Source organism: Heptranchias perlo, chromosome 18, assembly GCF_035084215.1.
Source record: "Heptranchias perlo isolate sHepPer1 chromosome 18, sHepPer1.hap1, whole genome shotgun sequence".
Taxonomy (NCBI): domain Eukaryota; kingdom Metazoa; phylum Chordata; class Chondrichthyes; order Hexanchiformes; family Hexanchidae; genus Heptranchias; species Heptranchias perlo.
The window spans coordinates 20,093,664-20,107,376 of NC_090342.1; the positions used below are offsets into that span (position 1 = coordinate 20,093,664).

The following is a 13,713-nucleotide window of genomic DNA, read 5'->3' on the forward strand; positions in this document are numbered from 1 at the left end:
ATGTCGTAAGTCAAGGACACAGATTTCTGGTCCACTTTGATTAAAGTAAGTGCCTGCAACAATTTCTAAGCACTACTGATTTTACATAGAATTTTATGATGTATGACTTAAAAAAAAAGCACACAAATGAATTTATGAATTCAATTAATTTAAAATGTATTGGAAGTACAAACAGACATATCTAAAGAACAATTATAAACTAACTTGAATGCCATACATTATTTTGCAGTACTTATTTGACCAAAATCACTAGTGCTTTCCCTACAGGTCATGCTGGCTGAATCTCTACCCTTCTGATTGATGCACCTCCTATTCCTCCCAGATCAAGAGAAATCTTCACTCACTCCCCTAATCCCAGGAATCAAAACAAATACAGACAAGTACATTGTCTCCCAAAAACTAACTTGTATAATAGGACTGCATTATTGTTGTTGTTATTCCAATTACCCTATTTATTGAAATGATAGCCACATTTTTTAATAACAAACTGATCAACAGTATTCTAATGCTGGCAATAACCCAATAAATGTGTGACTGCTGTTTAGACGATGCCAATCAGGTATCCATTTAATAGGTTTTAAATTCAGTACTGCCGTCTACTTATGAAATGCTATATATAACGATGACCAACTTTTTCTTTTGTTATACTGCAACATTTTGAAGCTTTCTTTGTGTAACATCACTTGTGGGCCAAATCAAAAATAAAGTCTTTTTTAAAAAAAATACTGTATATCTGATAATACTCACGGCAAACACTGGGTGACCTCCAATTGACTGACACTCCTTTCTGACAACATTTGTGAGCATAAGCTGCAACACTGGTACAGAAACATTCACAGTCCCCACCACGGTTACAGTTACATGTGTCTGTAAGACAATTCTTGTAAAACCAGGTAACGTCGACCTGGAAAAAACCAGAAACTTTCATTATTTTAACAAACAACTAACATAATTAGTGGCTATTGCTATCCTGTGCCAATATTAGTGTCAGATTGAACACTGCATAAAATATATTTTATTATAATCAGTATCAGCCAATTCCTGGACACAGTACAGATGCCCAAAGTGTGGCTTTTTCTTCAAGTGCTTTAAACACAGCTAAAATCCAAAATACAGTTTAAAAAACATTATATCCACTTTATTGATTTCATTTGTATTTACTATATGGTGAAAATATTTTTCTATGATCACTGAACTATTTATATGGCACAATGCTGCCATCTAGAGGATGTTAGAAAACTACATTATTTTACTAAGTCAAATAACTTACATCATTTTAATGCAATATATATGTTGCTTCATCCTATTTAAGAAATAATTATGATAAGATGCTCTGGATATAATGCAGGTTAGAGATCCAGCTATAGATAAATGTTGGTTTCATTACAATAGCCCAGAAATTACGGTCCCAGTGTTGTGCTGATGGAAGTACAGTGGGATTAAACTTCTACCCATCCATTTGTCCTTCGCTTGATCCTATTCCAAATCTTGGAGACAAGGTCATTTAAATAATAGGGGTAGGCACCTATGTCGGTATCAGTACAACTGAGATGCCCACCCTACGGATTTAGCAGGAATTCAGAGCGGCACCTTGCTTCCCCATCGGCGAGGGTGCAGGTTAGTCTAGCTGAAGTTTCAAAATTGGTAAATTATCTCTTTTAGATCGATTGCCGTTCTGATACAGTCTGGTGGGGCCCACTTACAGCCCTTAGACACCAATTACGTATGGTTCCTGCAAACTGTTGGGATTTCCAGATGAGCTCAGCATCCAACTAGCCTCACCCCCAAAAGTAACATCATGACAGAGAGGAGAGTGCCCTCCCCCTCCAAGAGGTTTTGCCCCAAATTCCTGCCCTTCCACTGCACTGGATGGCTGCCCTCTAGAACGCCAGAATTTTTAAGTTAGCACCTCAATTTTCTGAAACCTCCTTTAACTTGTCCAAGTGATGTCATTCATGTGGGTAAGCATTTGGAGGGAAAGTATTTGGGGAACTTGAGGCCTTTACTTTTGCTTCCTGAGGCCGACCTTCCACCTTCCACACAGCAGCTGAGTTGGAAAGGAAGGAAATCCACTGGGGTCCTAGACCCCCCCCCCTCCCCCCGCCCCGCCCCTGCCACCATTTGCATGCAGCGGGTGGGGTAGGAGCAGATGAAGCGCCAGATTCCCCACGCCCCCTCCTGGATTGACAAGCTGCCTGTCAGCACTCATTGAGCAGATGAGGCCTGACCACAAAAATAGTTCAGTCCTTCCCCTAGTGCCATGGGTGGGTATAGCGGACACCTGCTCACTGCCCATCCGATTTGCATCAGAGGTGAAAATCACCCCCATGTGTTATGTTTCTGCTATTATTCACTTGTTCTTGTTTAATAAACTTGTTTGGTAGTTAAGCCCAAAATTAGTTGTAGTGTAGTGTTATTCTACTGCTTTCAAAGACAAGGAGAAGCCACAGGAGGCACAGGATAGAAGCAGTAGTTGAAGGAACCTAAAAAATTGTATTCTCTGCTTGTTACCCCAAAGTATGAATTGCACCCAAATACCAGGGCAAGTGAATAAAAGATGTAAGAAGCTAGGACACACCTGCAAGGGTAGCATGGAAGCCAAGCCAAAAATATCTAGAGTAAAAAAGGGTAAACGAAAACAAAAACCTTGTACTTACCACATTGTGACAAGGAGCAAAAATTTCACTGTACAGAATAGCACATTCTCTCTTCGCAAATGGCTGCCTGATTAAGTCTGCTTCACATGGCCTGGTGATACCATTTCTACTCACACACTTGAATAAAAGTATAAACAGAGAAAAATAGGAATTTTCAAATTATTAACCAGCATCTTAAATAGTTATTAGTTAACTAGCCATTAACTATTTTATAATCAATGTAAAATCCTTTCAAGGAAAATCAGGTGAGTGTATAATGGGCGGCCAATTGATATCGTTCGTTCTACATTGTTGCCAAAAGTTAAAATTACCCTGAGTGGTAGAGAATGGGGTATTTGGCCACTTTTGGAGCAAACAGAATTTTATAGAAATATTTTTGTGTTGCAACAAATATTAATCACAGGAATTGTAATCACAAATGTGTGTTACTAAAAAGAGCAGAAACCATAGTATTACAGGTTTATTATTACTCAGCGTTTTGCCTTCTATCTTGCACTGATATAAGCAAGATTGGAAGGAACTTGTGGTGCAGTTATACTGCCACTTTTGCGTAGCTGTCAAGCAAAGTGTCAGTGTAACTCTAGAGTCAGGTCCCAACCAGACTGGAGTGCAGCATTGTGAGACAATCTGGATGAGCCATTCATATCAGCTAAGCTTGATACAGCATGGGATATAACTTCAGTGCTGTGTCAAGATGAATTTAAACAATGCTCAGAGAACTCCCAGTCTTATTTAAATGTTTAGAGAAAGAAATACATCATTACATTACATTTAGTTTCATGGCCAGGAGCACAGCTAAGCTGGAACATAATCAAGTACTTTCCCTTAAAGGGCAATACCAATTTCAACATTTCAGGGAGGGGTTGAACAGAATAAAAAATAATAAAATTAAAGTCAGGGGAAATCAAAACTAAAATTCTATACGGTTCCCACCAATCACACAAAGGCAACATGTGTGGGCAAATCCAATTTTGTAATAGGCCAACATAAATGCAGGGCCAGGCAAGCTCACCCCATAGGGACACAATCAACTGCATCCCCGAAAGGGCAAAATCTACTAAAAACTTCCAGGGAAGGACTGGCCTATCTGAATGGATTTTTAAACAAAATTTAGCAAATTCAATCAAAAGAATAAACCTGTGTCAGTCAAAACAAAAATTGCACATGGTGCCCATCAGTCACAGAAAACAGCACAATAGATGAGTCCTGGTTTGCAGCAGTCCAGTCTAAATATAGGATGAGGCAATTCCAGCCCGACAGGGACACACTCAAGTGTCTCCATTTAGGGGAAAGCCACCAGTGAAATTTGAGGGGAGGGCCCACACACACTAATTCTCAAATGAAAACTAAATAACAAATTAAATCAAAATGATAAGATTGGGTGAGATCAAAACACAAATGTCATGTAGTACCCACTGGTCACAGAAGGCAACACCATGGATGAGTCCTATTTTGAAGTAGGCCACTGAAATTGTGGGGCTAATTAACCCTAACCTCAGGACGATTCAAACACGTGTCTCCCTAAAATTCAGGAGAGTCTGTCTAGTCCATCCAAGCTGATTTTTTAAAAAATTAATAGCATGAAAGTGCTCTATTTCAAGTAAGCCATTGGGCATGTCGGTTCAGGTAAACCTGGTCCCAGAGCTACACAGTCAAGTGTCTCCCTTAAAAGGAAGGCACCACTAAACCTCAGGGAAGGTCTGGCCCACCTACACCTATTTTTCGAACAATAATTAACAAATTAAATTAAAACAATGAGCTCAGGAGAAGTAAGAATGAAAATGTCATGTGCTACCCATTGCTCGTGGAAGGCCACACAATAGACGGGTGTCCAATAGCAAAGGTAGAAAAGGAAAGGACTTTGCATAATCAACATTCAACGAAAGAGGCCAATTTTTTGAGCGGGCCTCAAAATGGGTGGCCAGTGCTCTTCAATATTTAAATCAGGGTCCTATGCCAGTTGTAGGACCCTGACTCAACTTTCTTATAATTCTTTCCTTTTCACTGTGAGACTGCATCAACAAGGCAATGAAGCTTTAGGTGATCTCAAAGACATGGGCGCCAATTTTCATATAGAGCATGTATCGGGCGATCACACTGTCCGCCCGATGGTCAGGTCTCATTTGAATGGAATCAGTGAGCTGCCAGTACTCAACAAGTGCTGATGGGCAGCTCGCTGATCAGGTGGGGAAGAGGGGAGAGGCACAGAAAATCCAATGGCATCAGGGTTCTATTACTGGTGTAGGACCCAGATTTGAACATTGAAGTAAGATTCACGCCTGTTTCAGACAGAAGCACCGAATACCCATTTTGAGGTCCGCTTGAAAATCGAGTTGGGTGGCTTCAGGCAGCCAGTGGGCGGGAGATTTATTTTTTTAAAATTTCATCTGCTCACCACCCTGTTTTTCAGCATTAATGGGGCGGCAGGCAGTTGAAAATTTCTCCCATGATTATAGAGAAAAAAACAAGTCAGCTTGGAAGACAGGGCAAATATGTAAGGGCAAGGCTGGATGGCATCTATTTTAATGCAAGGAGTCTTGCGAATAAGGTGGATGAACTGAAGGTGTTGATAAACACATGGGAGTATGATATTGTTGCTGTCACAGAGACATGGTTGAGGGAGGGGCAAGACTGGCAGCTCAATATTCCGGGTTACAGAATCTTCAGGCGAGACAGAGGGGGAGGTATAAGAGGAGGGGGGGTCGCAATATTAATTAAAGAATCAATTACTGCCATAAGGAGGGATGATATATTAGCAGGTTCCTCTAATGAGGCCATATGGGTGGAGCTTAAAAACAAAAAGGGGGCAAGTACTTTGATGGGAGTGTACTATAGGCCCCCAAACAGTCAGGGGGAGATAGAGGAACAGATATGTAGGCAAATCTCAGAAAATTGTGCAAATAATAGGGTAATAATAGTGGGGGATTTCAACTTCCCCAATATTAACTGGGATACTCAGAGTGTAAAAGGCTTAGAGGGTACAAAATTCTTAACGTGCATCCAGGAGAGCTTTTTGAGCCAGCATGTAGAAAGTCCTACAAGAGAGGGGGCGGTACTGGACCTAATTCTAGGGAATGTGGCCGGCCAAGTGGAAGAAGTGCTAGTAGGTGAGCACTTTGGTGACAGTGACCATAATTCGGTGAGATTTAAGGTGGTCATGGAAAAGGACAGGGAGGGGCCGGAAATAAAGGTTCTAAATTGGGGGAAGGCCGATTTTAATAGGATAAGGCAGGATCTGGCCAAAATGGACTGGGATCAGCTGCTTGTAGGAAAATCCGCATCGGAGCAATGGGAGTCTTTCAGAAGGGAGATTGAGACCATACAATGGCAACATGTTCCCGTAAAGGTCAAGGGTGGTTCCAAGAACTCCAGGGAACCTTGGATGTCAGGGGATATACGAGAATGGATTAGGAAAAAAAGGAGGGCTTTTGGCAGATACAAAAGGCTAAAGACGGAGGAAGCCCTAGAGGAGTACAAAAAGTGCAAGGGGATACTTAAAAAAGAAATTAGGAGATCAAGGAGGGGCCATGAAATAACACTGGCAAGCAAAATAAAGGAAAATCCTAAGATGTTTTATAAGTATATTAAGGGTAAGAGGATGACTAGGGAAAAAATAGGGCCCATTAGGGACAAAAATGGCAATCTGTGTGTGGAGCCGGCAGATGTAGGAGGGGTTCTAAATGAACTTTTTGCATCTGTTTTCACTATGGAGAAGGACGATGTAGACATAGAAATACGGCAGGGGGAACTGTGATATACTCGAACATATTAACATCGAGCGGGAGGAGGTATTGGCGTTTTTAGCAGGCCTAAAAATGGATAAATCCCCAGGCCCGGACGAAATGTATCCCAGGCTACTGTGTGAGGCAAAGGAGGAGATTGCGGGGGCTCTAACACATATATTCAGAACCTCTCTGGCCACAGGGGATGTGCCAGAGGACTGGAGAACCGCTAATGTAGTACCATTATTCAAGAAGGGGAGTAGGGAAAAACCGGGGAACTACAGGCCAGTGAGCCTAACATCAGTGGTAGGAAAATTATTGGAAAAAATTCTGAAGGACAAAATTAGTCTCCACTTGGAGAAGCAAGGATTAATCAGGGATAGTCAACATGGCTTTGTCAAGGGAAGATCATGTCTGACTAATTTGATTGAATTTTTTGAGGGGGTGACTAGGCGTGTGGATGAGGGTAACGCAGTGGATGTGGTATACATGGATTTCAGTAAGGCCTTCGATAAAGTCCCCCACAGGAGACTGGTCAAGAAGGTACGAGCCCATGGAATCCAGGGTGCCTTGGCACTTTGGATACAAAACTGGCTTAGTGGCAGAAGGCAGAGGGTGATGGTCGAAGGTTGTTTTTGTGACTGGAAGCCTGTGGCCAGTGGGGTACCACAGGGATCGGTGCTGGGTCCCTTGCTGTTTGTGGTCTACATTAACGACTTGGATATGAATGTAAAAGGTATGATCAGTAAGTTCGCTGATGATACAAAAATTGGTAGGGTGGTAAATAGCGAGGAGGATAGCCTCAGTCTGCAGGACGATATAGATGGGTTGGTCAGATGGGCGGAACAGTGGCAAATGGAATTTAACCCGGAAAAGTGCGAGGTGATGCACTTTGGAGGGACTAACAAGGCAAGGGAATACACAACGAATGGGAGGACCCTAGGCAAGACAGAGGGTCAGAGGGATCTTGGTGTGCAAGTTCACAGATCCCTGAAGGCGGCGGAACAGGTCGATAAGGTGGTAAAGAAGGCATATGGGATACTTGCCTTTATTAGCCGAGGCATAGAATATAAGAGCAAGGAGGTTATGATGGAGCTGTATAAAACACTGGTTAGGCCACAGCTGGAGTACTGTGTGCAGTTCTGGTCGCCACACTACAGGAAGGATGTGATCGCTTTGGAGAGGGTGCAGAGGAGATTCACCAGGATGTTACCAGGGCTGGAGCGCTTCAGCTATGAAGAGAGACTGGGAAGATTGGGTTTGTTTTCCTTGGAGCAGAGGAGGCTGAGGGGGGACATGATTGAGGTGTACAAAATTATGAGGGGCACAGATAGGATGGATACTAAGGAGCTTTTTCCCTTCGTTGAGGGTTCTATAACAAGGGGGCATAGATTCAAGGTAAAAGGCGGGAGGTTTAGAGGGGATTTGAGAAAGAACTTTTTCACCCAGCGGGTGGTTGGAGTCTGGAACTCACTGCCTGAAAGGGTTGTGGAGGCAGGAACCCTCACAACATTCAAGAAGCATTTGGATGAGCACTTGAAATGCCATAGCATACAAGGCTACGGACCAAATGCTGGAATATGGGATTAGATTAGACAGGGCTTGATGGCCGGTGCGGACACGATGGGCCGAAGGGCCTCTATCCGTGCTGTATAACTCTATGACTCTATGACTCTAAGTCAGGTTATTTCAAAAGGTTATTTAACTCCATTGGCAAGTTCACTTTTGGAACAATGTGTATAACTTTGGCCATCCCACCATCAAAAGAACATTGACTCATGAAGAGGGTTTGTAGCAGAAAATGATTCATGGGCCTATAAGTCTAAAGTAACAAAAGGCTCCCATTAGAAATTTAGAACAGACAGATCCAGATCTTGAGGTTGATAAGTAGAGACTTAGATGGTCAAATACTCTGTATAACACAATGCTTTGTGTTGCTGAGGCATGAAAATGTGGATTAAAAGTGGGCAGGATTGAATAATAGATAATGTCAGATTGAGTTCCAGAGCAATTATCTTTGGAGATCCAAGAGGTGTTTCGCATTTCACCTGTTTGAAAATTTTGCCTGCAGTTATTCACATCACTCAGAAGATTAAATCAATTGAGATAGACCACAATACAATAAATTGTAAATGGACTCAATGTGCCAAATTTCAATTTCTTATTCCATACTATTTTATGTCCTTGTCATTCTTACCTGTCCAAGAGCCCAACTGTCTCCAAAAGCTTGAGCATTGCTCACTTCCATGTTGTTCGATGTAGTCATGTCATTTGCTGTATTTTTGTCAAAATTTCCACACAAACCTGTCATTTTACCCTGCCAAAGGTTGAATTAACATGATTATAATAGAACATATCCATGTCAAACTTTATTAGTCACAAAAACTTTTTTACTAGTAAACCTCAAAAGATTTGTGAGAAAAAGATGAGGCTATTTTCCTTAGTTATTGAATGTGCAGCCTCATTTTTGTTTTTTTGAATCAGTTTTATATATTCTTTCCAATTAAATAAATATACAATTGGTGTAACTCTAGTGCAACAACAGGTTGTGCTGCAGCTTCCTCCCACCCCTGCCCCACCCCCGTAAAAACCAGAGTTGAGGCACCACTAAAATGAGAGGGAATTAACCTTCTGAAAACACTGGGGGAAAATATCAATTTTTTTTAAATTGACATCTTAACTATTTTCACAGCTAGGCCTCTAGGGCAAAGCAACAGCTTATTAATTATGTGTTAAATCCAAGATTAGAGTACTCAAGAAGGCACTCTAAGTATGCTGTATCAAAGATTTTCATAGGAATTTGCTAATGCCAAAATTTTATACACATGGGTATATCATTTTTCCTGGATGCATTTCCTTTTTTCTAATTTCTGTTGTAATCCACTAAGCTTCAAATCAAATTCAAAATAATAATCTTTCAAAAACACACCCCTTTCTGACTGAGTGAGTGAGTGAGTGAGTGAATGAGTAAGTGGAGGTTTGACTGTCTGTGCCACAAATTATGTCTTTGTATTGCATTAAACGCTTTATTAATGCTTTGAGGACAGTGTCATCTGTCTGTGTTGCACTCATTGGCACACAAATTTCTTATACAACACTTTAATTAAGCAACATTCCCCTAAGCATTTCTCAAGTAAAGATACACTGTATCGCAGCAACACAATGGTCTGCTTTAACATGAGTTACATCTGCTTACTTCCAGAAACAATTTTAGAAGCATGGACAAAAGTTAGCGACCACTTCATTAACAATGATGCACAAAACCACTATACCTTAACAGACACAGCATATGCACACTAAGCTAACACACAGAGTTATTTTACCTACATAATATTCATGTCTGCATGTTTTCAACATATTCTTGCAGATAGCAGTATGTTTCTCAGGGATGTATCAGAGTCCCATGCCCTATTTTGAAAATCAGAATCATGGAAATGCCCAATGTCTGATATTTTCAGTTTGGTATATCACTCATTCCCGCTATTTGTAAATGTGATGCACTTTAGCTGGATGAGGTTGAATGTAAAGAATCTACTTACTTGCCACTGAGGTCCAACCTGAATGTGCACAGTTGTCTTCTTATCCCAAAAGACTGTAATCTCTTGCATTGGATAGTGCACCACTGAGTAGTAACCAGCCTTCCACAGCTGAAAATCATACACGTCTCTTCTTACCCCAGATAAACTCTAGTAGGAACAGTAATCATAAGTAATACCTTTAATTTTCTGCCCATTTATAAGCTTTTTAAAAACGTCTTGACCGAATGTCAAAATTCTTAACCTCTGTAATTAAGGCATTTATTGGATAATTCAACTGTGAATTCAGTTTAGTTCTCACGTCCTTATTTGTGAAAAACTGATTTGCTTCTGAATAATAATTGCAGCAACTAACATGTGGCAAAACAACTGCAATATTCTATTACATTTTTAATTACTGCAAAAATTTTCAGATAGCCTTGACAAATAAAACAGAAAAAATATACTTGGACTTTTATGTTGCACTGTTCATCTAGTACAGATATTGAGCAGTATTTTATACCAGTTATTCATTTTAGATTCAACTTGCAGCTCTCCCGTGGCATTGCCCACAATAAGTCAGATGAAATACTGTTTTCTAAGGACAGAAGCGTTACATAATCTAATATTCTGCTAATAAAGTGAAGCTGTGTAGCATGGCTAGGTGTAGAGAGATGGGGAGAGCAAGTGGAAGGCAAGTGGGAGAAGGGGAATGTTTTTAGATGTAATGGGATTGTGGAAGAGCAAGAACTGGAGGAGAGTGGGAATGGGAGCAGGGTTTGGAGGGGGAGCTGGGAGAAAAGGAGGCTTGAAGCTGCGGAGGACAGTAAAGGATGAGAGAGGGATGGGGGTGGGTGGGGGAAATAAAAGGAGTGACTTTTAAATTGAGGTAGAACTTGTGTAACTGGAGCAGTGAACTGCCCATCAGTCAGGAGTAAAACTTGGAGCAGGAGAAGCAGTAGTATGCTTTAGGTAATAAAAAGGAAAAGAAATGAAATCAAAATGAAACTGAGAGAGAAAGAAGGGGGCAGCAGGCTGGATATGTGCCCATTTTTTTTTAAAGAGACAGGAATCATTCAGCATAAATGACCCTACTGCTTTTTAATTAGATGAGGTTGCAATATCTCTGACTGTCAACAGCAGATGAGATCTACACAAGATCAGAGATTTCCTTCAAAATCTCAAGTAAAAAAATTAAAGAGAAAGAAAATAAAAGCACTAAATGGAAAAACTAGCTTACTGTAACAGTAGAGCCATTCCAGTTACAGGGAAACTCATTCATATGCTACTTTAAAATAAAATATTAAACACACACTACAATTAAAAAAGTGGTTGTTTCAGTATCTGTCCATAAACGTAACTCTGTTCACGAAAACGTGGGATGCTGCCAGTTGGCAGTAGAGAAAAGAAGCCAGGGGTTATTTTTGCAAGTTATTTTTATCAATCAATCTAAGATGTGTGCAGAAAGTGGTTAGTGATTATTTTTTTTGAATAGGTGAAGTGTTGGAAAAGATACACAATAAAAATCATTTAAATGGTTAGCATGTTTGGATAGAATGTGAACATTGTCACTTTATAATGCAGCCACCATTCATTTTAAGGAATAATGAATGAGAAAGTGTACATGAATCATGGATTTATCATGCTTGTTATTTTTTACAAGGCTTTGCAATATGTGAAACCATATATTGGAGTAGCAAGGATGCCACATTCACCCAATCACTGAGATTATTATAAAGATTTGATTCCACTCACTGCAAATTAAAAATTAATTAATGCTTTAAAATTAAAAATTATAAATACATCTAAAACTTTAATAAAAGAATGGTTTTCATGTGGAAGTTAAATGAATAATGACAGTTAGACCAGCTGTGGACACAGATTATATGCAGTAGCTCATAAGAACATAGCTACAATTCAATGTTCGATGTTCTGAGTGAGTACACCAGGGCTTTAAAACATCAACAATCCCTGACAATTTTAAATGCACAGTGATCTAATTAGAATCTGTCAAATTGACCATCCAGTCATAATTGTTGATAAATATCATATTCAAATAAACTTCAGACTTATTCAACAGGAAAAGCCTTGTGTAAATTCTGTTGTGTGGTTGATGCTGTACCTGAGAATTTTAAATTCCCTTCATGGTGGAAAAAAAAGACAGGCTATTCAGGGCCCACATACAGGGCCTGATTTTCCTGGACAGTGAGGGCAGATCATAGCCAATCCTGGCCCTATCCTCACTGAACATCCAGACGTATGTAGTTTCAGCAAGAGTTGCTGAAAAGCAGTCAGTGATGGGAACCCTGCTGACTTCTTTCCTGGTCCTGGACTGATATGGTCAACTGTAGTGACCCTTGCTGAGAGCTGTATTATACAACACACACAAAGAATTGAACTGAGGCCTTCTGGTCAGTAATGTTCAGAACCACATTATGGGCTGCATTTAATTACTGAGCCATCGAAGCTAACCATTTAATCTTTCTGTTGTGTAGGTTGTTTGTATTTTCATAAACTGATTCCCAGTAATGAGCCAAACACAAAAATTCCCATTTCTGGGAGTGAGGTTAACATTTTAAAAGCAGCATTTGGACACTTTTTGCACTCTTCCAAGCAAAAATAGGAAAAAAATCTGGATTAATTTGTGTTTAATCAAAATAATTACTCACTGGCTTCCCAGAATTGTCATTAAAGTAAAGGTGGGTGCCTCCAATAGAAATCAAGAGGGACTTCATGCAGATGATTCCACTATCATAGCAATCCACATTTTGAGTGGTTATAGAAACATTCAAAATGGCAGTGCTCTGGAAAACAGATGGACAAATCTATTACATTCTCAATGATACCAATAGACATTTTCTTTGAACTTACAACGGAATTTATAATCGAGTAGGTTAATCCCCTATGCTGGTTCTGTCACCACCTGATGCAAACCCATGGTGGCACCTCTTTCCTTCAAAACTCAGCTAGCTCAATTTGTGGTGATACTACCGAGCCAGTCTTGGTGGTGGACACTGAAGTCTCCCACCCAGAACACATCTGGTGCCTTTGCTTTACTCAGTATTTCCTCCAAGTGGTGTTCAACATGTAGGTGTATTGATTTGTCAGCTGGGAGATGGTGAGTGGTGATTAGCAGGAAGTTTCCTTGGTCTTGTTTCACCTGAAGCCATAAGACTTCATAGGGTCTGGAATCAATGTTGAGGACTTCCAAGGCCAATCTTACCTAACTGTACACCACTACAGGTTTATCCTGTCAATACGATAAGACATATCCAGAGATGGTAAAGTAGGAATCTGAGATTTTAGCTGATAAATATGATTCTGTGAGTAAGACTATGTCAGGTTCTTACTTCATTATTCTGTGGGACATCTCTCCTAGCTTGGGCACTAGTTCCCAGATGTTAGTGAGGAGAAACTTTATGGGGTTGACTGGGCTGAGATTGCCTGAGTCTTGTTTTAATATTAAACACAGACAAATAGTCTGTTGGCACTTTCTACCTCTGTCACTATTTTTACTCACTTCTACTTTTTTTTGCTAACAATAGTAAAATGAGGAATTTTGGCCCCCTAATACTTAACCTGGATATCTAAAAAAAACTCCCTGCCCTTTCTTTCTACCTCAAATAAAATGCTACTTTTGTACCTATATGCGCTATACTGTGAACATCTTAAAATGGTTTTCCTCAAGGACAAGTGTTAGACCAACCAAGTAGATTAACCCAAATTATAGAAGTTCGGAAGCCAGAGGTAAATCAGCTTGTTGGTTTTATTAATATCAATAGAAAGTACAAGCAAGTTATACGTCAATACTTACTAGTA

The 13,713-nt window shown here is 40.2% G+C and overlaps 1 protein-coding gene across 1 annotated transcript in view; it reads right to left on the reverse strand.

Annotated features, from left to right (window-relative positions):
- The window catches only part of otogl (otogelin-like), a 175,064-nt gene that overhangs the window by 96,015 nt on the left and 65,336 nt on the right, over positions 1-13,713 (reverse strand). The window contains exons 26-30 of the mRNA XM_068000003.1: positions 12,564-12,698; positions 9,919-10,065; positions 8,577-8,696; positions 2,658-2,774; positions 748-904 (exon numbers count right to left, since the gene is read on the reverse strand). Of these exons, the coding sequence (XP_067856104.1) occupies positions 748-904; positions 2,658-2,774; positions 8,577-8,696; positions 9,919-10,065; positions 12,564-12,698 (676 nt within the window). The remainder of the gene's footprint in view (positions 1-747; positions 905-2,657; positions 2,775-8,576; positions 8,697-9,918; positions 10,066-12,563; positions 12,699-13,713) is intronic.